We start from the raw sequence: 24,894 nt of genomic DNA, 5'->3' as shown, positions 1-24,894 counted from the left end.
TTTTCCTCTTGTTCAAAGCGCAACCTTTCAGCATTTAGTTGCATAATCTAATAAAAAATAACATCAACCAATTCATAAGTTAATATGCCAATCAAAATTATTAAGTACCAAAATAAAAAATGATTGTTTTACAAGTTTTGATATTACCAAGGGAGATATCTGCCGAGGGGGACGAAGACATTGGAGGTCTGCCATTGTTGCAGTCACCTCACCGGTTTTTACAAGTGGATCATACTTCACCTTAAATGTAGCAGATTTTTGAAAAAGAAAGCCACAAGTTTGGGCTTCTATTGGTGCAAGATGCATGCTAAGAGTTGGTCGAAAGTTCAACTTTGCAAGCTAATATTATAAGTAAACCAAAGTTAATAAAAACAAAATTTTCAGAATTTTTTAGTTACAAGCTAATTATTAAGTAGTGATTATGATTGCCTTAGGAAGAACACTTTTGTCATGTCTGGGTTTTTTACTTGAATTTCCTTCCACCTTCTTTTTCCCTTTCATACTACTATTTGGAGTTTGTGATATTGAAGTTGTAGGAGATGGTGAATGAAACAACCTCTTAGGAACATGTCTACCACTAGCTCCTGGGCTAACTTGTTGTGCCTAAATTATGATATTTCAACAAAACATAGATATAGTTATATACTGAGTATTAAATTGGCTGTGTCCATATAAATAATTTGTATGTTTCATACCATAGCGTCAGCTGATCTCTTAAAGTCACTGTTTGATTTTGTCCACCAATTTGGGAGTATTGGATTGCCTTCGTGATCATCTATCTGATCGATATCATGCAACCCAGGTTTAATCATACACTCTTGGACACAAATAGAACCAGGTAGTTTCAAACGAAGAAGCTCCTGGATGGTTCAACAAATGGAGCTCATTAACAAATGGTTTAACATGGGCAGTATTATACTACACACAATAAGTCTCATTAACAAATGGAGCTTGGATAATACCGCAAGCATGTGTTGTTGGCTTGACTTTTCAGGCATGACAGCAGTAGTTGCATTGTTCAAATTGGAACCGGATGCACCAATAGCAGCATCATTCAAAGTTTCATTTTCACCCAATACCTCATGAAGGTTTGTGTTTACGGTATCCAAATGTTCAACATTCTTCATTGTTGATTCCTTTTCACAGTTTGGCAAGGACCCAGTGCCTTTAGATTTGGCTATCACATCCAAAGCCGCAATAGACGCTTGGATTGAACTGCAGAAATTCTTCAAACCAACCATTTCATTGTTGGTACTCTAAATGTCAAACAAAAGTGAACACTGTTAGTATATATTCTAATTTGCTTAGTATATTGTGACTATAGACTTTTGCACCAAGCTCATATTGGGAACAAATCTCATACTTTAACAAATCTCACATTGTAACAAAGTTGATATATACTGACTAAAAATAGTATACTTTTAAAATAAAAAAAATAAAATACTCCCACATATCTTTGGACACATATGTTTTTCTAATCACAATTTTACCAGAAAAAAAAAATATATTAATATAAGTTTACCTGAAAATGTGTTTCTTGTTTATGCATCATTTCATGAACCAACTTCTTCATAAGAGTTACTTCAACCATTAATGATTCAAGTTTGATTTCTTTACCACCAATCCCTCCAGCTTGATTCTCCATCGTCACAAAACGACCACTAATGGCATCATCTTCATCCATGTTCATGTTTCTGTAAACATCATATGTATTTATTAACAAGTAACTAATGCATGATATTTTATTGGTAACTCTTTATTACGAATACCCCTTTTCCATAATAAAAAAATATCTGTTAGTATAAAACAAAGTGTTACCTGGCATCAGATAGATCATTCACTCCTGTGATCAAATTTTCACTGATAGTTTCCTCCATGTCAAAAGGAATGTGAAGAAGGTGAAGTCAGGAAAGGTTAGTTTGTTTTCTTATATGAGGTAAGCTTCTGAGTTGTTTTGCATGTAGTGACTTAGAGCATCCACATCCATGTCACCCATTTGGGTGGTATAAACGGGTCCCACATAATACATTATATTACCTCACACTTCCCAATTATTTAAGGCAAATTCTATGGTACATCCACTATATTTGAGTGTATCGGTACACTCACTCATTAAATTTATAGTTAAATGAGTTATTTTTTGAAAAAATATATTATTTTTTATCATTTATAATTATAATAACTAAATCTTATTCATCAAAAGTGTCAACGAAATAATTTTTTATTTTTTAAATTTTTATCATTCATAATTAAGAACATTCTTATTTTTTACGATAATATGTAAAAAAAAAAGTTATTATGATTCTTATAAACAATTAAATGATGTTTTTTCTTATGAAATGTTGTTCTATAAAATATAAATATTGACAAATAGCTATTTACTACATAAAAAATGATCGTTCATTTATAAAATTAAGAAGCAGGAGTACCGATACATCTCATTTTGTGAGTGTACCGCAGAAGTTTCCATTATTTAAACCATTCAACTACATTTTTTAAATATTCATACCACCCATTATAAACTCTAAAATGGGTCCCACTAATCTCACAGTATACTCTATATTAATATTTTATATCAATATATAACACCTTTTAAGGTAAAATTTTAATTTTCTATTAATTATAAAATCCACCAAAGCACAAACCACGGTAGCAATGCAATGCTACGGTTGCCATTGAAAGATACACCCAAAATATAAAATATTGTGCTTATTCTGACACATGGTGTCTTTGGCACAGTTATGCAACCCCGGTAATCATGCTCTTAGGTTGAAAAGTGTAAGATTGAATATGTAGGATTTATTTTTCCATCAATGGATAAGGGTGTGCCACATGTCATATGCTCAATGGATTTTCAATTTCTAACTAGTTCACGTGTGACCCAAACACATTTAGATACCACAATCATAATGACATGTAAAATAGAGAAATGATATTTGTACAACCATTTTTGTATAATTTTTGTACAATTTTCTCTCTCATACTCATATTATCTTCTTATTTTATCTCTTTCTTTTTCTCTCTCTATTATTTTTGACCAATAAGAAGAGAACACAACAAGGTTTTCCCAAAAGTTATTTCAAATGAGTTGTTCAAAAATCACTACTCTATAAAATATGAATTTTTCTTAAAGAGTGTCCACTCGTTAACGGTCTTTGTGAGAAAATGATTGTACAAATATCATTTCTCTTTGCCAAAATGATAAAGAAAGCACGTTGCAACTTCTGCATATTTTAATAAGTACTATTCATCAACTAGTCTAAATCAACACTTTTTATATTAGACTTTTGTGTCTCTGACAACTTGATATGGACATATCTGCTGGTTGCCGAAAACTACCACTGCATTAGTCATTTCACAAGAATTACTTTTAGATAACCACATCCTTGCAATCCAATTGAAAATAATATCAGTCCGTTTCCATTGTAACCATAATTTGTTAATATCTTAATAATAAATCATTTGCTATAGTAGTTTAAAAAAATGGGTTAAATATATTTTTGATCCCTATAAATATATCAACTTTTCATTTTAGTACCTCTAAAATTTTCCTTCAACTTTTAGTCCCTATAAAATTTTCAATCACTACTTTTAGTCCCTATTTTTAATTTAATTTTTGTATTTTAAAATAAAAATTGTGTAGAAATGTGTAAAATATTCGAAAAAAAATTCCTAAAAAAAACTAGAATTTTTTAACAAAACACAACAAGGTCATATCCAACGGTCGGATCGAAAATGTTTAATACAGTTTGTCGATTGAGTCAGTTTTGATCGTCGGAGACATGTCCTTCCTTGTTGACTAGGTTTGAAATGAGATACTTTGTCTGATTGACTTATGCCAAATACTCGGATCCTCAAAATTCCAGTTCCTACTTCATTCTTACTCCAACAAGGTCATATCCAACGGTCGGATCGAAAATGTTTAATACAGTTTGTCGATTGAGTCAGTTTTGATCGTCGGAGATGTAACACCCCGTTTTCCCAACTTAAAAATTTCAAACATATTATCAGAGTAATCAACACATAACGGAATGTCACATTGCTAAAATATAATAAATGAGATAATTAACTAATTATCTTTCCAAAAATTCATCAACATATTAATTCAAACTTTGCAGCGGATTAAATTCTTTAACATAGACAAGTTCTTGGCACGCAGGCCTTATTAAAGCGTAAGCAATACGTAAAGGAATAGAAAATAGCCACAAAAGATCCCATCCCGTTACGTATCAGAGCATCCTAAGACTCAGTGAGGAATAAGTCACTCACGACAGCAATAGCAGCAACCTACTAACGATCACCTGCAAGTTACTCATAGGAAGAGCAACATTTCCAAGCAGAAGGGGTGAGATTTCACAAAACAATAATATTAAGCATATAATTCAACAATTATATTTAACAACATAACATTTCATCATATATAATAATATAGCAACAACTTGATCATCATATCCTATAGTAACATATTTAACACGTACTCACCTTTCTCAATAACATAAACAACAACATATCACATTACATATAACTATATCATAAATACATAACATCATCCTAATCATTATCATAAAGAATCATAACATCATCTTAATCATTATCATAAACAACGTAACATCATCTTAATAGGCATATAATTCATCATCTCATCATAATATGACAACACGTATTTAACATCTTATAATAATATAACAACACATCATAACAGCCTCATATACAACATCATACTTTAATTATCATAAAACATCATAATCATCACAACATCAAATAATCTTTCATCAACAACTCAAGGTTAAATAACAACTTAATCACAACGACACAACTTCAACTTAACAATGCAACTTAGACCTTTTATTCATCTTAGACCATCTTGACAAAAATGCAACTACAACCTCTTAGTCATGCATGTGGTACCAATACGGAGCATCAAGCCCCAATCGCTATTTGAGTATTATTATACTTCCGGAGCATCAAGCCCCAATCGCTATTTGAGTATTATTATACTTCCGGAGCATCAAGCCCCAATCGCTATATGCTAATGCATGGACTCGATTTCTTAAACGTCTTAATTCGACAACCTCTTATAATAGTCCAATAATTTGGAACATCAACATCTTCAACGACTTGGACCGACTCATGCAGCTTAGTTAGTTAATGATCAGCAACATAGGCAGTATGCAAAACATCATGATATAATAATATCGCACGTAAGTAAACAACATCTCAAATAATCACATATAATTCAAGTAATGCATATACAATTATATCACATTATAAACAACATCAAATCATCATAAATCAGCTTCACAGATCATCATTAATATTATAATTAATATTCATAACTACCCTAAGGTTCAACTCTCAACAACTCATTAGACCCTTTATACAAGGTTATTTCTTTCCTAAAAACGTCTCTAGATGGTTAGGATAAAGTCCCTACACTTAGGAAGAAGTTTGGAAGCATTTGGAGTGAAGGAAATTGCATTTTTAGGGTTTCTTGGATGACAAAATCGTGGCACGTTGGTATCCCATCGTGGCACGATTTTTTCAGTGTCAAACGAACTAAATTTCTGATCAAAATCGTGGCACGTTGGTCTCCCATCGTGGCAAGATTTTTCCAGATTCGACAGACGACTTCAGATTTTCAACCTTCACGTTTTCGCTCATAAAAACCAAACCGTTAACCCGTTTTCGATGTCGTTTTCGCCTAAACGCTCCTGACACTTAGCCCTATCATAATCTATAGAAAAATTCAAGTTTAAACCACCCAAAAATCGGTTTCCAAAACCTCACATAATCACTTATTTGCAAAACGTTTAGACACCGAATCTTCAAGCGAAAATTCCAGTTTTCATCAACCCAAACCCAAAACTGGTTCTAATCATTGTACTATGAACAATCTAAGGTATGAACACTATTTCTTCATTAATTCAACGGGTTTCCAACATCTAATCAACCAATTACAACCTCTAACCCTAATTTCCCAAATTTCCAAAACTACATGTTAAATCCAATTTCAGAATCATAGGCTTAAGAAGATTGAATGTTAGTCCCACCCTTACCTTATAAAGTGAAATCGCAGCCCTCTCGGTGAGTCTCCCTTCTCTTGGCTTTTTCTCCAAAACTGATCGTACGTGAAAATAATTCTAAACCTAGTTTCTCCTATTTATCTCTCCTCAATCCACTTTATCTTATTTCCTCTATTTCCACTAAACTCTTCTAAATTCCTAAACAGCCCCACATCTCAATATTTATTTTATTTTTAAATCTTATTCTATTAAATAATATAATAAACCACCTAATAAATCATATAATCATATAATATATTCTAAACTCTTCTTAATAAATTCAAATAAATCAAATAATTCAAAGAGGGCGTCACAGGAGACATGTCATTCCTTGTTGACTAGGTTTGAAATGAGATACTTTGTCTGATTGACTTATGCCAAATACTCGGATCCTCAAAATTCCAGTTCCTACTTCATTCTTACTCCAACAAGGTCATATCCAACGGTCGGATCGAAAATGTTTAATACAGTTTGTCGATTGAGTCAGTTTTGATCGTCGGAGACATGTCATTCCTTGTTGACTAGGTTTGAAATGAGATACTTTGTCTGATTGACTTATGCCAAATACTCGGATCCTCAAAATTCCAGTTCCTACTTCATTCTTACTCCAACAAGGTCATATCCAACGGTCGGATTGAAAATGTTTAATACAGTTTGTCGAGAATGTTTAATATATTCGGGCTACCCAGAATCCAAACAAGCTTTATTATCAATGTCGAGAAGGTGACTGTAGTTTGTGGACTTGGGCACATCCTATGAACTATTGTGTTCTTCATCAACCATATGGAAATTGCACATTGAGAGCCACATCCAACGAAAATGGAATGTTTGAACAATCACAAATCCTATCCATTCTTCATGAACTGAGAGAAACCAAACAGGAAGTTCATGACATGAAGATCACACTAAGATTTTTCAAGGCAATGACATTTTTTATGGCTCTGTTAATTTCATTAACTCTTTTTGTAGTTATAATGAAGTAACCAATATGGTATTAGTGTTAGCATAATTTCGTTTAGGTTTGTATTAATCATTTAAGAATGAGATTTAATGTATCATGTTCTTGTTCTTGCTGTTATTTGAGACAATTTGTCACAACTCCATGTTGTTGTTCAATCCATTTAATTTCTCCATCTTAATGTTGTTGCTTGATTGATTATTATTTTTTGTTGATTCTTTTTTTTTTTTTTTTTTCCTGGATTCGTAATTTCCAGGCTTTCATGGTGTTCATCAAGTTCATCCATGTTGGTCATCTTCTTCTAATTTACTTTTTAATTTTTTATACAAACATTAAAATATATATTTTAATAATTATAGTAAAAATTATTAAAGACTTTTCAGACAATTGTTCCATCAATAGCAGAACAACAGTAATAGGACAAGCTAAAAAGTACTGCACTTTATTTTTTCAAAGACTTTTCAGAACTTTTGACTGTCAAATATCAAACCACTATCATAGAAAACAAAGGTATAAATTAACGATCATTTTAATGAAATAAAAAGGTATTTGTCAATATTTATATTTTAGAAAACATCATTTCATAAGAAAAACCATCATTTCATTGTTTATAAGGATCGTATTAAAAAATTTACATTTTGTCATAAAAAATAATCAATATTCATTGTTATGAGTAATAAAAATTCTTAAAATTTAAATTTTATTTCGTCGAAGCTTTTGGTAAATAAAATTTAATTATCTTAGTTGTCAATGATAGAAAGTAATTATTTTTCTTCAAAAAAATAACTCATTTATTATTCTTTTTACGACTTGATGTTATGTTATCTTATTCTTATGTTATTTTAATTCCCAAATCTTTTATTTTAATTTGAATGTTTAATAATTAATATGCATTTTGATGGAAAAAATAAGGTGGGGGAGAAGTTGAAATCTAGAATGGAAGAAGAGAGTCTCGCAGGTGAAGAGAACAGACAAATAACCATGACTTTTAATTAAACAATAAGGGTATCTTAGTAATTTCAAAATGTTCAATTAATTTTTTGGAAAAAACATTAAATAGAAATTCTGAAGTTCTTAAAAAATAATAATTAAATAATGATATGTTAGTGCCACGTCAGCACCGTTAGAGGTCATTTAACAGCAGAGACTGAAAGCTATAACAGAAAATTTTATAGAGACTAAAAAGTGTGATTTAATTTTACAGAGACTAAAAACAAAACTGCAGATATTTATAAGGACTAAAAACATAATTAACCCAAAAATGTAATTAACGATGTTTTCAATTATACCAAAAAATAATTAATGTTTGCATTAGCAACCTTAACTTTGAAAAAATGGATCTCAACTATTAACACTGCATAACAATGTTTGCATTTTAAGACTATAAGGAGCTTAACCATTTTTTTTAAATGAGCCTTTTAATTAACGAAATAAATTTGATTAAGCAAGTGGTTTAAAGAAATTTAATAAATTAATTAAGGTTGGTTGGTTGCAAAATAATTTATGTAGTCCACTATTAGCAAAAAAAAATATTTACGGCCCAAAATCAAACACATAAAGCCCAATTAAATTATAATAGAAAAGTATTATTTGTGGGGTCTTTATTTTTGTTAAAGGTACTGTTCCAAAAAGTAAGCAACAGGTTGCAGGTAATAACATTGAGTGGATCTGAACCATTCATTTAAAATAATAATATATCAATGGTAGAAAATGGAACTTTGTCATGGTGGGAAAGTCTTCCTCTTACCCACCCTAAATGGCACCATCTTCTCAAAAAAGAATCTCATAATTAGATTTTTGGAAGATTTACGGTTCCCTAGGTGAACTAATCTTATGTGAAAAAAGAAAAAAGACTTTTCGGTTTCTCATCATGATGACCATCTTGAGATTTGTTCCAAAACAAAGAGAAGATTGGGAAAATAAAGATAATTTCTCAATAAATATTACTCTAAGTTTAAAAACGGTTGCTGGACCGTTACAAAATTAATACGAGTACAATGAGGAAAAAAAAAAATCAAACTCCCATGATGGGTTCGATACAAGATGATTACATTTGGAAACCAAAAGTAAGTTGAGACAGTTGTTGCTTTAGGCCATCGAGTTTATCTTCAAGAGCTTTGCCCTGGGCAGTGAGAAGCGCTATTTCTTGCTGAGAAGACTTCGATTCTTTAATCTTTTTTATGGCAATCTGGGCCTCAGACTTCATTATACCCTCTTTTGCCAAAAGTTGGGCTTTTTGGCCCTCCAACTGTTCGATTTTGGCTTTATATTGAGCAATCGACAAATCAATATCCGTAATTTGGGATTGAATAAGAGGAGTTTCCTGTCGAAAGGCTTCCAGTTTGGTTTTGAAGGCAGCAATCTCATCCAACAGCTGATCATATCGAAAAGTATGTTCCTCTAGCTTGGACTTACCATCTTTTCTTTGAAGGCACCCTTGCTTTATGCTATCCAAGAGAGGATCTAAAGCTTCAAAAAACTGTTGGAACTTGAGACCCGAGGGAAGAGCTATGAGTTTGTGAAATAACCCTTGTATTTCGAGAATAGCGTTCTCATCGTGCTCTATGATTTCGAATAAGTCAACCCTCAACACTTTGCTTCGGAATTCAGCGAGAAGATTTTCGGTTGAAGTTTGAGAAGGATCCCTAGTCGACACATTGGAAGATTTTCCAGTGCTCCTAGACATGAGAATGTCACTGGCCAGGAGATCGAAAGCATCCAAGGGGTTAGACTCCTCAAGTTGACTTAGGTTTGTTGGGATCGAAGTTGGATCAAGTTGAGATGGCTCAGCATGGTAATGAGTGAGCGAAGGGTTTTCAGCAATAGGATCTTCCCTAGGAGTAACAATAAATTGATCAGCATCGAGATCTGCTCCCATGTCACTACCTTCCTCCGGCCCTTCACCTTGATGATCACTCGAATCTACCACCATATGATTAGGAGAAATGATATCCAAATCAGGTGTAAGAACGCTAGTCTCGACACCTTCATCCTCTTCAGCAATAGGCGAGGCTTCGGCTTGACCAACTTGAGCATGTTGGGGAATATCGACTTGCATGGCCTGCGAAATAAACATCATTGTAAAAGGCATGTTTCGGGACCCATGGTTTAAAATAAATAAACAAAGAGGTCTTAATAAAAAATATACCTTTGAAGCGTTGTCACCAACGCAAGAATGAGCGCTGTTAGGATTTGAATCCTTGTGGGTTTTCGTCTTTTTTGGGCTAGGCTGACCCAAAGATCCTTCCATTATAGCCGCCTCGAAGGCCGGAGAATCATGTTTCCTCTTTCTACGACTCTTTTTTGGCTGAATGGGCTCAGAGACAGCAGCTCTTTCGATAGCAGCAGGAGGAATTTCAACCTGCAAGGAAATTTAAGTTTAAAAGACTTCCTACAGAGAGTATGGTTTGAAGTCATTCGAAGAATGACTTACCTCATCTTCAGCAGTCTGGGTTTGTTTTCCTTTAGAAGATTTTTCAGACTTCTTCCTCTTGTCCGTTTTCGAATATTTCTTCTTGTGAGCAGTCTTGTCAGATTTAGATCTAGATATCTTTCGAGAGTCATCTTCTTCCGGATATTCTGCGTCTCCTGAAGTCAAAGGAATTGCTGCTAGCCATGAACACAAAACAGATGAGTATCCTCTCTTATTCAAATACAATAGACTCGAAATTTGGGTATTTTTCTACAAAAAGAAAATCGAAAAGGGTTCATTACCTGATCCCATTTCGGACAAAATTCGAATATAAGGATCATTTAAATGTAGATGCCATCTATATGTATATAGGCTGTGCTTGGTCGCAGTTACCCTGTCTTTTTCCCTCTTTATAAATCTTTGTTTCATTCCCATTAAACTATCACAAAATAACCATTTGGGATAAGGTGGCCTAAAGGCCAAGGCCAACGGACTAGTTGGCAAAACAGGAAACTTCGTTTTAAAATGAAGTGCAAAAAGATATTTACTAGGGGTAAAAGGTGGAAAAGACATCGAAGGGATTTTGTCGTGAATCTTATCCCTTAAGGTTTTGGCCGCATAGTGCACTGTCCTCTTTAGATGGAGAGGATCATATACAGTTTGAAAGAAATTTTGAAAAGCTTGAATTTCTCGAATATGCGTACCATTGTGTTTCTTCGATTTATTCTGCACAGTGTGAAAAGCAAGGATCGGTTCAGGAAGCAGGGAATCAGGATCCACACGATCGGATTGGTTCTTGAAATAGCACTGCCACCATCGATAAAACAATTCCGTGCATGCATAAGATGAAGTAAATGGTTTGGGTTCGAAAACCAGCTTTTGCCGTTGAGCCCGACGCAGAATAGACCTCCAGACATGCTCTATGAGAGGTTGCCTTAAATCATCGAGGCACTTGTATAGTGAACTTGGCTTGATTTGAATTAAGCCAAACTGCCTAGCTACATGGTTGGGTTGATAGCCATACACACCATATGGACTTCCAGCAGTTACTCGACTAGACAAAAAGGTGGGAGTAAGGTAAGCTTCCCAGATGGCATTTATATCTACTTCTTCTTCACTAGAATCCGATGGAAATCTTGCCGTAAACCATGAAGGCCCATGAGATCTAGTGGTAAAAGGAGCCATCGAAGGTGTAAAAGACGTGCAGCCTAAGAAGGCGTTGTAAGCCACTGCAAATAAATCAGGAGAACTCCTATTTCCATACTGAAGCATGGCCAGACCCAGACCTTCGATTGACCTATTGTCATAAGCTTTAGAAAGAGCAGGGGGCAGGTGAACTGCCAACTTGGTTCTGAAAGTGGCTAGAAGCCATAGTTGGAATAACCAGATAGGGCCAGGGATAATGAGACTGCTACCAGGTTGGAAATCTCTTATACTGGATACTGCATGGTTCAAACTCTCGTACAGAGATCCTAAGATAAGCTTGCTTAGGCATATGTCCCTTCCTTCATGCAATTGGACTGCTAAAGTGGTGAATTTCTTGGGAATCTGAATCGACCTTGAGCAAAAAATGTACATGGATAGCCAGTATGTCAAGAAGGCAATATGCTCCTGATCAGACACTGTGGTACTAGAGGTGTCATGATGGTCGATGATGAAGTTACCATAGGCAGGTCTCGAAAAATCGAAAGATATCTCCGAGGAATGAGTATCCGGGTCGAAAATTTGGCCTACAGGTTTCAAGCCCACTAGGCCAGCAACATCCAGCAAAGTGGGAGTCAGCATCCCACACTTTAAGTGAAGGCTATTGGTTGAAGGGTTCCAGAAATGGAGAGCCGCGATTATCATCTCATTATGATATTTTGGTCCCTGTCGGGATAGCTGAATAAGATCGAAAACTCCCATTTCTTTCCAAAAGGGACCTTTGACTTTCTCCACTTTATCCAGCCAGTCAAGGTATTTCTCATTATTTTCTATCTTGGGTTCAGTCCTAAATTTAGATTTCAAAAAACTTAGGTCATATGGACCTTTTGAGAAAATAAGAGGCAATTGTGCCTCGTTACAAGGAAAAACAGCGTCTAGTTTTTTCTGATCGTCGGAGCCGTCCAGCAAAGGCCCTAGGTATGCATGTGATGAGTTTGGGCATGAGATGATTACATGGGATTTCCAGATTTTGTCCTCAGCTTCTTTAACGTCTGGTTCTTCCATAAACTGAGTATTTTTGGGGAGATTGACATTTGGTTCATGTTGTTTCGTTGGTTGAGAAGAAGAGCCTTCTACGCGCGCCATGAAGATTTCAAAAGTTTTTGTTGAATGATGAACAGTAGTTTGGAATCGCAAGGTAGAAGAAGGGGATGGTGAAAAGAGTAAAATAAACTAAGGAGAAGCGAAGTAAAAGTAAAAATATGACTCAGGGTCATATATAGCTTTTGATATTGGACAGATGTCAATCATCGCATGGAACGGTTGTTTTTGATAGTTCCCAATGACGGTATGGCCCACTAAGTCTTTATGAAGACGGTTCTACACCTTTTTGAAATATCCCGTTGTCAAAAGAGTGATGTCATGCTGAGGAATTGCACTTCACCACTTTTCAGAAACGTCAAGTTTCTCCTAAAATCGAGAAAGAAAGTTCAAACATAACGTTTCTGGGGGGCAATTTGTTAGCCAATATTTGTGAGAATTTGAGCATTTAATGCAGTCAAGGGGTTTGACCGAAAGATGGGGCGAAGTTTTGGGAAAAGAATCCATCGAAAAATACAAATGTACTTCAGCAGGAATCGAATACATTGTTTCTAGTTCGACGGATGAAAGAAGTTGTCGACGCGCTCTTTAGGTCTCACGGATAAGGCCAAGCAGTTAGCAAACGGCTAGTTTTGTGAAACGGCTAGTTTCGATTTTGAATCGAAAGGATGCAATTAGGTAGTTATAGGACTATCTGTATAAATAGTAGTTTTTCTTAGGAAAAAAAGGTCACAATTCAATCATACTAAAAACTTACGCTCAATACTGTCCGTATGGAAGCGACAAACGAGTTACAAGTTGCAAAGTATGAATATGTGTACCAACTTTCATTAAGTCTTTACAAATTCAATACAATCTTTTAAGCACTTTTGCAATTTAAGTCTTGTTTTACTAAGTCTTTTCAAAGTACTGCTTTTCATTTATTTACAGAACTTCGATTGAATTCAACACGGATTGAGTTCGATTCATTTACATTTACGTTCTTATCTTTACGTCATCGAAAATACTTTACGAACAAGTATTACTCTTATTTTCAAACAACAAAAACACAATATGCTCCTAAGATTTACTGGTTGATCTTGCAAGTAAACATCATTGAAACCAGCGATTGTTTACCAAAATTCAGTGTAAACACCTAGTTGATATGCATATGTTTAGAACCTTCAAATATTGTAGTGTTAATGTTGGTTGCAAGATTTCTTTGCCAATGATAAATAGAAAATGAGCAATGTTTTTAAGATATTAATTACTTGCAGTCCTAATAAGATCTTACTTAATATATGTATTGTTATGATCCTAAGTAAGTTAATATGAATAAAATTAAGTCCCATCAAGATTAATAAATCATCAAGAGAAATAAGAAAGAAACTCCCAAAAGGCAAAACAAGTCAGGTAGTTGTGCTTTTCAATTTCATAGTTGAAACTAGACTCCAAGGTTTATCTTGATTATACATACTTGTTGATATTAAAAGTCTGCAAGCCATGTTTTAATGATAAAGCATGATTTGACCTAGAAACTATGCTGCACATAAAGGTTAGAAAGGTAGTTTTAAGAATCAAAATATAGAAGTCATTGGTGTTAACTTTGTGAAGTTCTGCTTCTACTTTTGTTCTGTTTGTATATTTCATTTGTTTGTTTATTTATTGTCTGTTAAAACAGCCTTAGGAAATGCATTGTATGTTATTGTTCCCTATGATATTATTTTCTAGTCAAATCTTGAGAATTTCATTGTCATTTTCCAATGTAACAATTTTCTAGGCTAGTCTAAGAGAACATTAATTGTATTCTCTCTATAAAAACCAGCCTTTGGCTGAGGAATAAATTATCAAAGTATTAACCTATTATCTTTCGATTGGAAATAAATTGAATGAATCATAAGGGAGAAACAGAGCGTTGCAATTTAGAGAAAAAGAGAGAATAAGTCATATCTTGAAAACTTCAATTTTCCCATCATAGTTTGGGATTAATATGGCTATTGACATAATTGCTTTATTCACTAGTCTAGTATGAATGCAAGATAATAGTTAATGTATATATGGCTCGTAGCATCTCCACTTAGGATAATAAGAGTTTTGTTGGGTTTAATCATCGAACGAGACCCACAAGATAGGAATACATTTTCTTAGATTTTAGAATAATTTTTTTCTCATTCTTTTATTTGGTTTTCTTTCAATATTAAGTAACCTTTTTAGCAATGCTAGTTTAGTATTGCTAGATGATTTGACTCTCTTGCCTCTGTTGGTTAACTTGAACTTGTTTCATTTCGTATCATGCTAGTTTTTGGCTCACACATAGACACAATTTCTCAGAAACACCTTTACTAACTGATTTGCTTACTCTTATGCTCTCTAATATTTAGAAACTCAAAGCCTAAGGTCTACATCAGTGACAGCTCAAATGTGGTTGAGAATTGCTACACCCTAATTGGAACTTAGTTTCATCCTGGCTTCCCTCGTTGTAGAGCTTCCCTCCATACATATTAGTCATCAATTTTCTAAAGAAAGTAACATTTTATTAATTTCTTATTAACTTTATGTGTTGTTACAACTTGTTAGTGCTGAATTAATCATATAGTACGTTCAGTTTTCAATTAAGGGTTAACATTACCACTAAGTTGGTTTTGATGATGATGATTAATTGAACTAGATGAGGTGTAAAAACATATATGTTCTGAATGGATACCATAAACTTGTTTCTACTTTATTATTGTATGTTGTATGTCTTGATGGAAGGTGATAGGTTGTGTGATTGTGAAGCCTATTCAAATGGATCATTGGAGGGTTTTTAACTGCAAAATGCATTTGGATGTTGTATTTTTCTTGCAAAAACATGTTAAGAGCCCGCACGATTAAGATTATTAATTTATTTTTTTATATTTTAGTTATGTTCGTGTTTTTAAAAAAAAAAAAAGTTATGTTAGTGTGCAAGTTTTTTGGAAAAGGTATTTGTTAAAAATTAATTTTAAACGAAAATGCAATTTTGATTAGCTTTGAATAAAAAAAAAAATACAAGAGAGGGAGGGATGAGGGAGTTAGGGAGAGAGAGTTTCTTAATATATATATATATATATATATATATATATATATATATATATATATATATATATATATATATATATATATATATATATATATATATTAATTATTAGTAAATTACACTTCTCTCTTCTAAAATATCTTTTAATTACACTCCCCTCCCCTCTTATGTTAAAAATTTAAAATAGAGTTTAATAGTGGTAGGTCGACGGTTCAAAACAACTTTGCACATACAACCTATCAAAATATTTAGAATCGTCGGATCAAGATTACTTGTAACCATCTTATTTGAGCACACTTGCATGGAATAAAAATGAAAACAAGAATAATTTTATGTGTATGCTTAAATATTTTTATTTGAAATTGTGTGCAAGTATTTTTCATCTCATAAATAAAACTCATTATCCAATTGTAATATATTTTTTTGTTGTTGTCCAATGACATCTTTTTCATATCCTAATGTTTATAGTAAATACCGTACTAGTTTCTTTTTTAATTAGGAAAAATAGAATGATTTTTGTACATCTTAAATTTTTCAAAAGAAAAAAAAGTAAGAAATAATCAGGTTAAATATACTGACTTTTATTTTTAATTTCTTTAAAATAATTCTGTTATTAATTTTAGTTTCTGTTTCTTTTACAAAAGTACACAGGTTAAATATACTGGTATTTTATTTTTAATTTCTTTAAAATAATTCTGTTATTAATTTTAGTTTCTGTTTCTTTTACAAAAGTACAGTAACAATTTAAAACTCGACCATCATAAAAATAAAACTAAAATATATTTAACCGAAAAAAATTATACTGTACTTTTAAAATTGAGATAAGTGTAACAAAAAAAGAAAGAGTGATAAGAAGCTTTAAGAGCCCGTTTGTTATAGCTTTTTTAAGAAAAAAAAATCACTTATTTTAAAAAATAATTGTAACATCCCGATATTCTATATATGTATTTTTTTAATAATTTTCTTGACTTGCCACTTGGTTGTTCAACAATTTATTTTATGTGCGAGAAACTTTACAAAATCTTGACATTCTTTACTTTGGTTTATTAATTGAATCTGATTTCATCTATTTTGTTTTTATTAATCACTTTGGTGTGACAAAAATAGGATAATTATTTTCTTAAATTATTTATATTTATTCTAATAAAATCCTTTACTGCTGCATCTTTATTTGTAACTTATTTAAAGGTAATTTTTGGTATTATATTAATTATTGTATAAGTTGGTTTTCAGTTTTGAGATATGTACTACACGTTTTTTTTTATCCTTGCATAATTGATGCCACTACCACCATATTTTCTCTCCCCTTATGCCACTATGGTTCCGTGAATTGCTAGGTCAATGAAATAGATATTTAGTTCCTAAAAACAAGCACACGATAGCTACATATTAACTCACAATCAGTTGGCTTCCCACTAGTTAAATATACATACACGAGCCATTCCTCTCAAATTTCATTGCATCAGTTTTGTTAATTAATCAACAATTACACTAGCCATACCATAAAATTATCTGCATGAATTCACTTCCCTTTGTCAAACATTCAACCACTCTTATTTCTCCCAATTCTTCTAAGTCGTAACCGCTATCCAAACACTTCTTATATGACTCACACTTATATTCTAACTTAACATTTCCTTAGTATATAGGCATTAGTCTCTCATAGGCCATGTACCACACGGTTTAGAAAAAGGTAATCAAACCCTCTCAATCATCTCTTGGTATAATGGTCACCTAGGAGTGGGTTTTCCACCTATTGTAATTTTCCACAAACACCACATATATGCCGACATCTATATCCAACTCATCGACTTTTATCTTGGTCGCAACTTATAATTCATTTTCGTCAATATTTTCCTGGAACTCCATATAGCTATCAACACATTTGAGAATCATGTTTTCTTACCGTTGTCTTGGCCAATTGGAGTCGAGGAGAGTTAGTGGAGCGAGGAATGATGTGTATCGAGTTTGAGGTGGTTTAGAGTTTGGCTAGGAAGGAAAGCTTACGAGGTAAGGGCTTTTTCCCCATACGTCCATACTAAGTGCTAGGACTGTGTCATTAAGTAATGGTAGTAATGCTTGTCTTCTAAAAAGAAAAACAATTAAAATGTATTGTTATGGTAAAAATTATTTTTAATTATGTTTTATATGAAAGTTGTGTATGTGGATGTGATGTGAACTGGTTTGTTTTATATTATTATGCTTGATATGTTCTTGTGATGTAGGGAAAGAGATGTTAGATTTCTGATAAATTAGAAAAAGGAAAAATAATGGAAATGTGAGTTTATGAAAATGATATAAATTTTAGAAATAATGATATTATGATTATGATACGGTACTTAAAATCTTTCTTAAAAGGATTAATAGAAGTCTAAATTTAAGTATATGTGTGGCTAATCATTGTTTAGAGAAAATATACCACAGTCTTATTAATTATCATTTACGGCTATTCTATTCATACTTGGGAGATACTTTCGTAGGATTTGGCAGCTAGTTAGTCACATAGCTATATTTGGTGATATTGTGCTTTCCTATTTTGAATGCTTGTGCAGCTAAGCTTGATGGACTATAACATTGGTGCTTGCTTATTATTCATGAAATATGTGTGTCTATGACTTGTTATATGAAGTTTGATGCTCTTTTATGTGTGGGTATATGCTCATGGATGTTGCACGTAAAATTTGAGATTGTTATCGAACTGAGATTATTATCGAACATAAATAATAGGAAGAGAAATAAGTTTTCATGAAAGATTTCTTTTGTCGTGTGTATGATGTGGTATTATTTCTGTGTGATTGCCTAAGTGGCGGGTTATAATTATATTTTGTGTGATGCCTTAGTGGCGGGTTTTAGTTTGCATTTTCATGATCATGCATGGCATATGCATCTGTGTGGTGCCTTAGTGGTGGGAATTGCAATTATATTCTCTGTGGATGCCTTAGTGGCGGGAATTGCAATTATATTTCTGTGTGGTGCCTGTGTGGCGGGATATATCCGGATCATGTAGTATCTAAGAGCATGCATTTTGCACATCATTGCATTGCATTGGGTCTGTTATACATCTGTGTGTTGATAAATGATTAAACTGTTATATATACAAAGGAAATGTGTATGAACTTTACCTTAAAGACTTAAATGTATTTTTCTTATTTCTTTTTGATTGAGAAGTTTTGATACTATCTATTTTGTGGCATTGTTCTTGTGCTTTGAGTATGAACCAATTTGGATAAGGAAATTGACCCTTACACTAACATTTTAGGTACCAAAGAAGAGATGATTTATGCTTTGAAGTTTTTGCTTGAAGTGCGTACGGGGGACGAAATTGGGTTTGTGATTGAATTGTAACTTTAGTAGAAATTTTGAAGGATCTTAGTTTACGAGTTTTAAGTTTTAATTACGTTAAGAATTTTGTATAGGTTTTGCTAGAATATAATATAGATGAAATAAATAAATAGTAGTGTTTTTCAGAAAAGGAAAATGATTTAGGCGTAATGTCTTGGACCAAAATCCGGGCGTTACAATAATCACTTTTAAGAGTATTGTATCCGTTTGTTACAGATTTAAAAAAAAAAATCAGAATTTAAAAATAATCTAAAAACAGCTTCAAATGAGAAGCTATTAAGATCAACTTAAAATAAAATAGATTTTTTCAGAGGAGAGAGAAAATATGATTTAAAAGATTGAACTAATTTTAAGATCAATCTTTTAAATTATATTTTCTCTCCTCTAAAAAAAATCTATTTTATTTTAAGTTGCTCTTAACAGCTTCTCATTTGAAACTGTTTTTAGATTTTTTTTAAATTTTGATTTTTTTAAAAGTCTGTAACAAACAGATGCAAAACTCTTAAAAGTGATTATTTTCTTAATAAAAGTGATTTTTTTTTTCTTCTTAAAATAGCTATAACAAACGGACCCTAATCTCTAAATTATTTTTTAATCGTAACAAACAACCCCTAAATATAAAAATAATTGAGATCATGAGTAACTAGCATATTTTTTGAACCTCCAATCCACTATAGTGCTAGCTTCTTTTTCCTTTTCTCGGCAATAATAGAATCGAATCGAACCCTATTTTGGATTGAGATCTCAAACCCTAATTTTGGAACCTTCACTCGCTCAAACAAGCTTCACTTAATTGTTGTAGAGAAATGGCGCACGTTAGCGATGAGGACAACCCAAACGACATCGTTCTTACTTCTCTGTCACTAACGGCAGAAACAACCACCGGAACAACCCAGCTTCCTACTCTTCCGTTTGATGTCCTGCCTGAGATTCTGTGTAGGCTTCCGGTGAAATTACTCGTACAGCTTCGATGTCTCTGTAAGTTCTTTAATTCTGTTATCTCTGATCCAAAATTCGCAAAGAAGCACCTTCAATTGTCAACAAAGCGCCACCACCTCATGGTAACATCTATTCAACCACCTCACCCTGCTAAGAAACATTATGATTCCCTACTTCTCTCGGTTTTTTCTACTTCTACAGTTATTGCACAGACACAACTTTACCCTTCTTTTAGTACTCTCACAGATGGATATAAATTTGTAGACTTAACGTGCTGTTGCGATGGCATCTTTTGCTGTTATCTCGAAAATGATTCTTATTTTTTGTGGAACCCTTCCATTAACAAAGTTAAGTTATTGCCTCCTTTGGAAAATCCAGCCGAAGATGATCCTATGTTGGTAAGCTTCGGATATGATCATTTCATTGATAATTATAAGGTCGTTGCTGTTTCTGTAAAAAAAAAAGTTAGTGTTTATACTTTGGGAACTGATTATTGGAAACAAATAGATGGCATTCCATATGATTGCCACATCTTTGGATTCGGAATATTTGTGAGTGACACTGTTAATTGGTTTGCAAAAGATGATTCAGATATAGATTTCTTTGCACAAGATGATCCAGGGATAGATTTCATTCTTTCTCTTGATTTAGAGAAAGAGTCATATCAGCAACTTTTCCTACCTAATTATGAGAATGAAAATGTTCAGTGGATTTTGGATATGGTGAGGGATTGCTTGTGTGTCTTTGCCAGTAGTGATATATATTGGGATGTTTGGATCATGAAGGACTACGGAAATAAAGAGTCTTGGACTAAATTGTACACTATTCCTAACCTGAAAGATCGTGGTTTAGAAGCCGATTCTCTTTTATATATTTCAGAGGATGACCAACTGTTGGTGGAGTGTTATAACGAGTTGGTTGTTTATGATCCCAAAACTGGTACTTTAAATATCCCTGAGTTTCAAAACAACTATAAACTGATAGACTCAAATGTCTACATTGAGAGTTTGATATCGCCCTAAGCTGGGATTCAACGGCAACATATATATGGTTAGTTTTTATTTGTGTTATTTATTTTATCCCTGCTTTGATTATTCATGACTTGTTAGATCATTGTTAATCAATGGTTGAACACTGCTTTTTATTTTCAATAGTTTGGTTAATGAGTTGTTGATTCGCTCACATCTTGCACTATATTTTAAATAGTTCCTCATGTTTGTTTCAAATCTTACACAATGCATTATGAACTAAACTGAATATGTTATAGAATTTGAAACGTATTAGGCCTGGATAAGTTTGTTTTGCATTGATGAATTTTTGTTACGGTTTTCTGATAGAACTCATAGGCCTGATTTGACTTTCATGTGGATACGGTGTGGACCCTCATAGGCCAGCTATTTGGAAAGTTTATGTCTGGAAAAAGAAGGTGGCACGAATATTCTCTAGGTGGTTAAAGGAGAGAGTATGTAATGAGGTGATAGGGAGTGGAGACTTATCTCGGGTAGGAGTCATAGACTCTGGTATTTCCCTTTGTTAATTCTTTTGTTGCTGTCAGAGCTTTTAGCTCATACTTCCATCAATAAAATCTCTATTCTACTGATACTTAAGTTTTCGGTTTCTATCATTTTCTAGATATATAAGAAAAAACAAAATTCATTTTAAAGTTCGGTTGTAAAACACGAAACATGGTGCATCAATCAGAATCGGTCCGAATTGGGTTGATTCTCAACTGGTTTGATTTGATAGAGTTCAACTTGCAAACCAGTTTGGTTTTCCATGCTGAACTGAACCAAAACCACAGTTACCGAGTAAATTTTTCATTTATTTTTTCTTGCCCAAACTTTGAATTTACTAACATAAAGTTCTATGCACATTCACCTTTTCCTGAAGAACCTCACCTTACTATTTCCAATGTTCGTGTTCATTGCTCCAAAAAGATCTGCATGTGTGACACTTTGTTTTTAGCAAATGCACTTTTCTGAGTAGCTAATCTAGTTGTCAGTTCTCATTAGACCTTTGCTGATGTAACAAATGCTATGTGACGAGGATTATACTTTATTGCACAATGGAATTTATTCATGAACATGATCTAATTCTTGCAGTGCTTCTATTTTATGATGTATATGGTTACATTTATCGAATGAGGATTCTTTACCAATTAGCCTTTTCTTTTCTTGGTGGTAAATGGTGATGATAGTTGTGCAATTATAAGAATGTTCATGATACCTAGGTCCTTTCTTTCCTCGTTTTCAACAATATAAAATTAACTAGAGGTCCGTTCTTTCCTCTTTTTGAACGATATAAAATCAACTAATTTTCTAGAGATTGAGAGAGAACAGACTCATTTCTTGAAACTTCAGCTTTCCCATGATAGTTTGGGATAGCATGGTCATTCTCAGTGTTTGTTATCAGCTCAGTTGTTGTACACACTTCTCTGGTATGATAGCAGTGATTATTGCAAATTAATAAGTGAAATATTTACACTTCATAGTACAGTCGAGTTGCATCTCTACTTAGGACAATATGAGTTGGGTTGAGTTTAACTATGGAACGAGAAGACAAAGATAGGAGTAGAAGATTCATTTTCGTAGATTTTCGAATCCTTTTTTTCTTATTGATTTACTTTTACGATCTTGACTTCAATTTTGCGATTTCACGATCTTGACTACTGTTTCTACTATGTTTCTGCTATATTGGTTGTGATTTTTCACAGCAAATGATCTTGTACAAGATCTGGATCTAAATCACGATTTTGGTAACCTTGATAGTATGCACTAATTCAAATTGACAAGGAGCATCATATGGTTTTTATGTTTTAGCTCTTGCTTTTTGATAGCGTTTAGTGGATTACAAATTTATAAGATAACTGTTTATTCTTGTTAAATGATTAATCTGAAAATGGATTATTTATATTTTGGTGTTTTATTTGCAGTTGTTATAAAGTAGTTTTGGTTCTAAGATATATTCATTATATTGTTGTGTAAATGATAATTTTAAATTCTTACACACACGCAACACATTGTACGATTCATAACTTTGGCAAAATGGCATGAATATGATTGATATAGTGTCTGAGATTGTAGTGAAGTTCCTTTCCATATGTGTGTTGTCTTATGATGTCTCAATATTATAATTTTAATTGCACCTTAAGCCTCGAAATACTCCGTATAACTTAATAGTTGGAATGTCTCTTTTTCAGGTTGGCTGTGTTTGTTTGTTTCAATAGAATAGTTATTCACAATCAGAATTGCTCGGGTTCTTTTTGTGGTCTGGAGCTGCTGAAGATGGGGTGAAAAGGGTAATAGTTCTAGGGTTATTTAACTTCTGAAGTTCTGTTTGATTATTTCTTTTAGTGACTTTATTATTGTACGATGTTTGGCTTGATAGAACATGGATATGTTGTGTGATTGTGAAACATAGTGAAATGGATAATTGAGGGTTCTTCAATTGCAAAATGCATTTGGATGTTGTATTTTCCTTGCAAAAACATATTTAGTACCCGCTTTTTTAAGATTATTAAAAATCATTTTACATGTTTTATTTATGTTTGTGTGTAAGTTTATTTTTAAAATCATTTTTCTGCAGAAAATGAAAATCTATTTTGATTAGGTTTTGAAGAAAATAATATTAATAGAAGAAAAAAAAATACAAAATATGTCAATGTTAAGTATACAAAATCTGTTAATTTTGTCTTGAAATTGACATACTTTCATATATTTTAGGGATTAAAGTGACAAATTTCATATAATTTAGGGGCTATTTATTATATTGCTATAGGCATTAGTTTTGAATGGGTGATAGAGTTGAAACAAGTGGTACTAAGGTTCCCATGAGGCATGTATCCACCTATGCCAGAATTAAATAAGAAATTATGGAATGAAGATCTGCAATAATCTTCAAATATAGAGGTGAATAAAGCACCAATTAAAGGTGATGCTTATGAAATTATGGGACAGAAAGTACAAAATTTTGGACTTAAATTGGACTTAAATTCCATTCTGTAGGCTTTGTTTGGTTGAAGTGTGAAAGTGAAAAGAAAGAAAGAGAAAAGAAAGATTGTATGAGGAAAGAAGGAGAGTGGAAAGTGAGAGGATTGTTTTGATTGTTTGGTTTAAGAGAAAGTGGATTAGAAAGTTTGAAGAAAGAATGATCTATTTTTAGTAATTGACATATATATATAAGGAGAGAAACAAAAAAAAAAAAAAGAATGGTCTATAGTTTCGTGAAGAAAAAAAAAGAAACGGCCAATTGGATAAATAAAAGGAGAGAAACAAACTAGAAATAGTAACATTTGTTCAAAAAAGAAAAAAATAGTAACATAAATATAAAAAATAAAAAAATAAAAAAATAAAAACAATAATAGTAGGGGTGCTTTGGACTTTTCAAATACAATGTTGGGTTTCCTTTCCACAACCTTTTTAAAAAATTCCAAACAATAGAAAATATTTCTTTCCCTCAACTTTTTTTCCTACCTACTATCTTTCCTTAGAAACAAACACACCTGTAGTGTGTGACAAAAGCAATGCATAGTTCATTCTCTTCCATCAATATACCTTGGATCTCCGGTTGCATATGACACCTTCCTATCATTGTTGCAAAAATCTTCTCGATCTCTTACAACCTTTGATGTAAAGACACCTCTGAGATTATCTTTGTCATGTGTCAGTGTCTGCTACTCGTAAGTCCAATAGTTTAGACAAGTGTTCAAAAAAACATTTTTTTTTCTTTGCTTTACACACCTTGCTCTTGGATACTTGTTAAACACATCTATGAATGTTAAAAGATGTGTCGACATATTGATAGTTTAATAAGGAGTTAAAGACATTTAAGTTAATAAGGAGAAAGACTATCCTAACTTTATTTAGACTAATTTTTTTTCTATTAAAAGAAATTGTGCAAT

The 24,894-nt window shown here is 32.8% G+C and overlaps 1 protein-coding gene across 1 annotated transcript; it reads left to right on the top strand.

The window, feature by feature from the left end:
• The first annotated feature begins 19,697 nt into the window (after nt 1-19,697).
• On the top strand, nt 19,698-23,466 carry LOC25488678 (F-box/kelch-repeat protein At3g23880). Its single transcript, XM_013603614.2, has 2 exons — nt 19,698-21,044; nt 23,194-23,466. The coding sequence occupies exon 1, from the start codon at nt 19,862-19,864 to the stop codon at nt 21,014-21,016; it is 1,155 nt and encodes a 384-aa protein (XP_013459068.1). The 5' UTR covers nt 19,698-19,861; the 3' UTR covers nt 21,017-21,044; nt 23,194-23,466.
• Nucleotides 23,467-24,894: the final 1,428 nt, after the last annotated feature.

This window comes from Medicago truncatula, chromosome 3, assembly GCF_003473485.1.
Source record: "Medicago truncatula cultivar Jemalong A17 chromosome 3, MtrunA17r5.0-ANR, whole genome shotgun sequence".
Lineage (NCBI taxonomy): Eukaryota > Viridiplantae > Streptophyta > Magnoliopsida > Fabales > Fabaceae > Medicago > Medicago truncatula.
The sequence above is the reverse complement of the archived record's forward strand: the minus strand, read 5'-3'. Positions and strand labels throughout refer to the sequence as shown.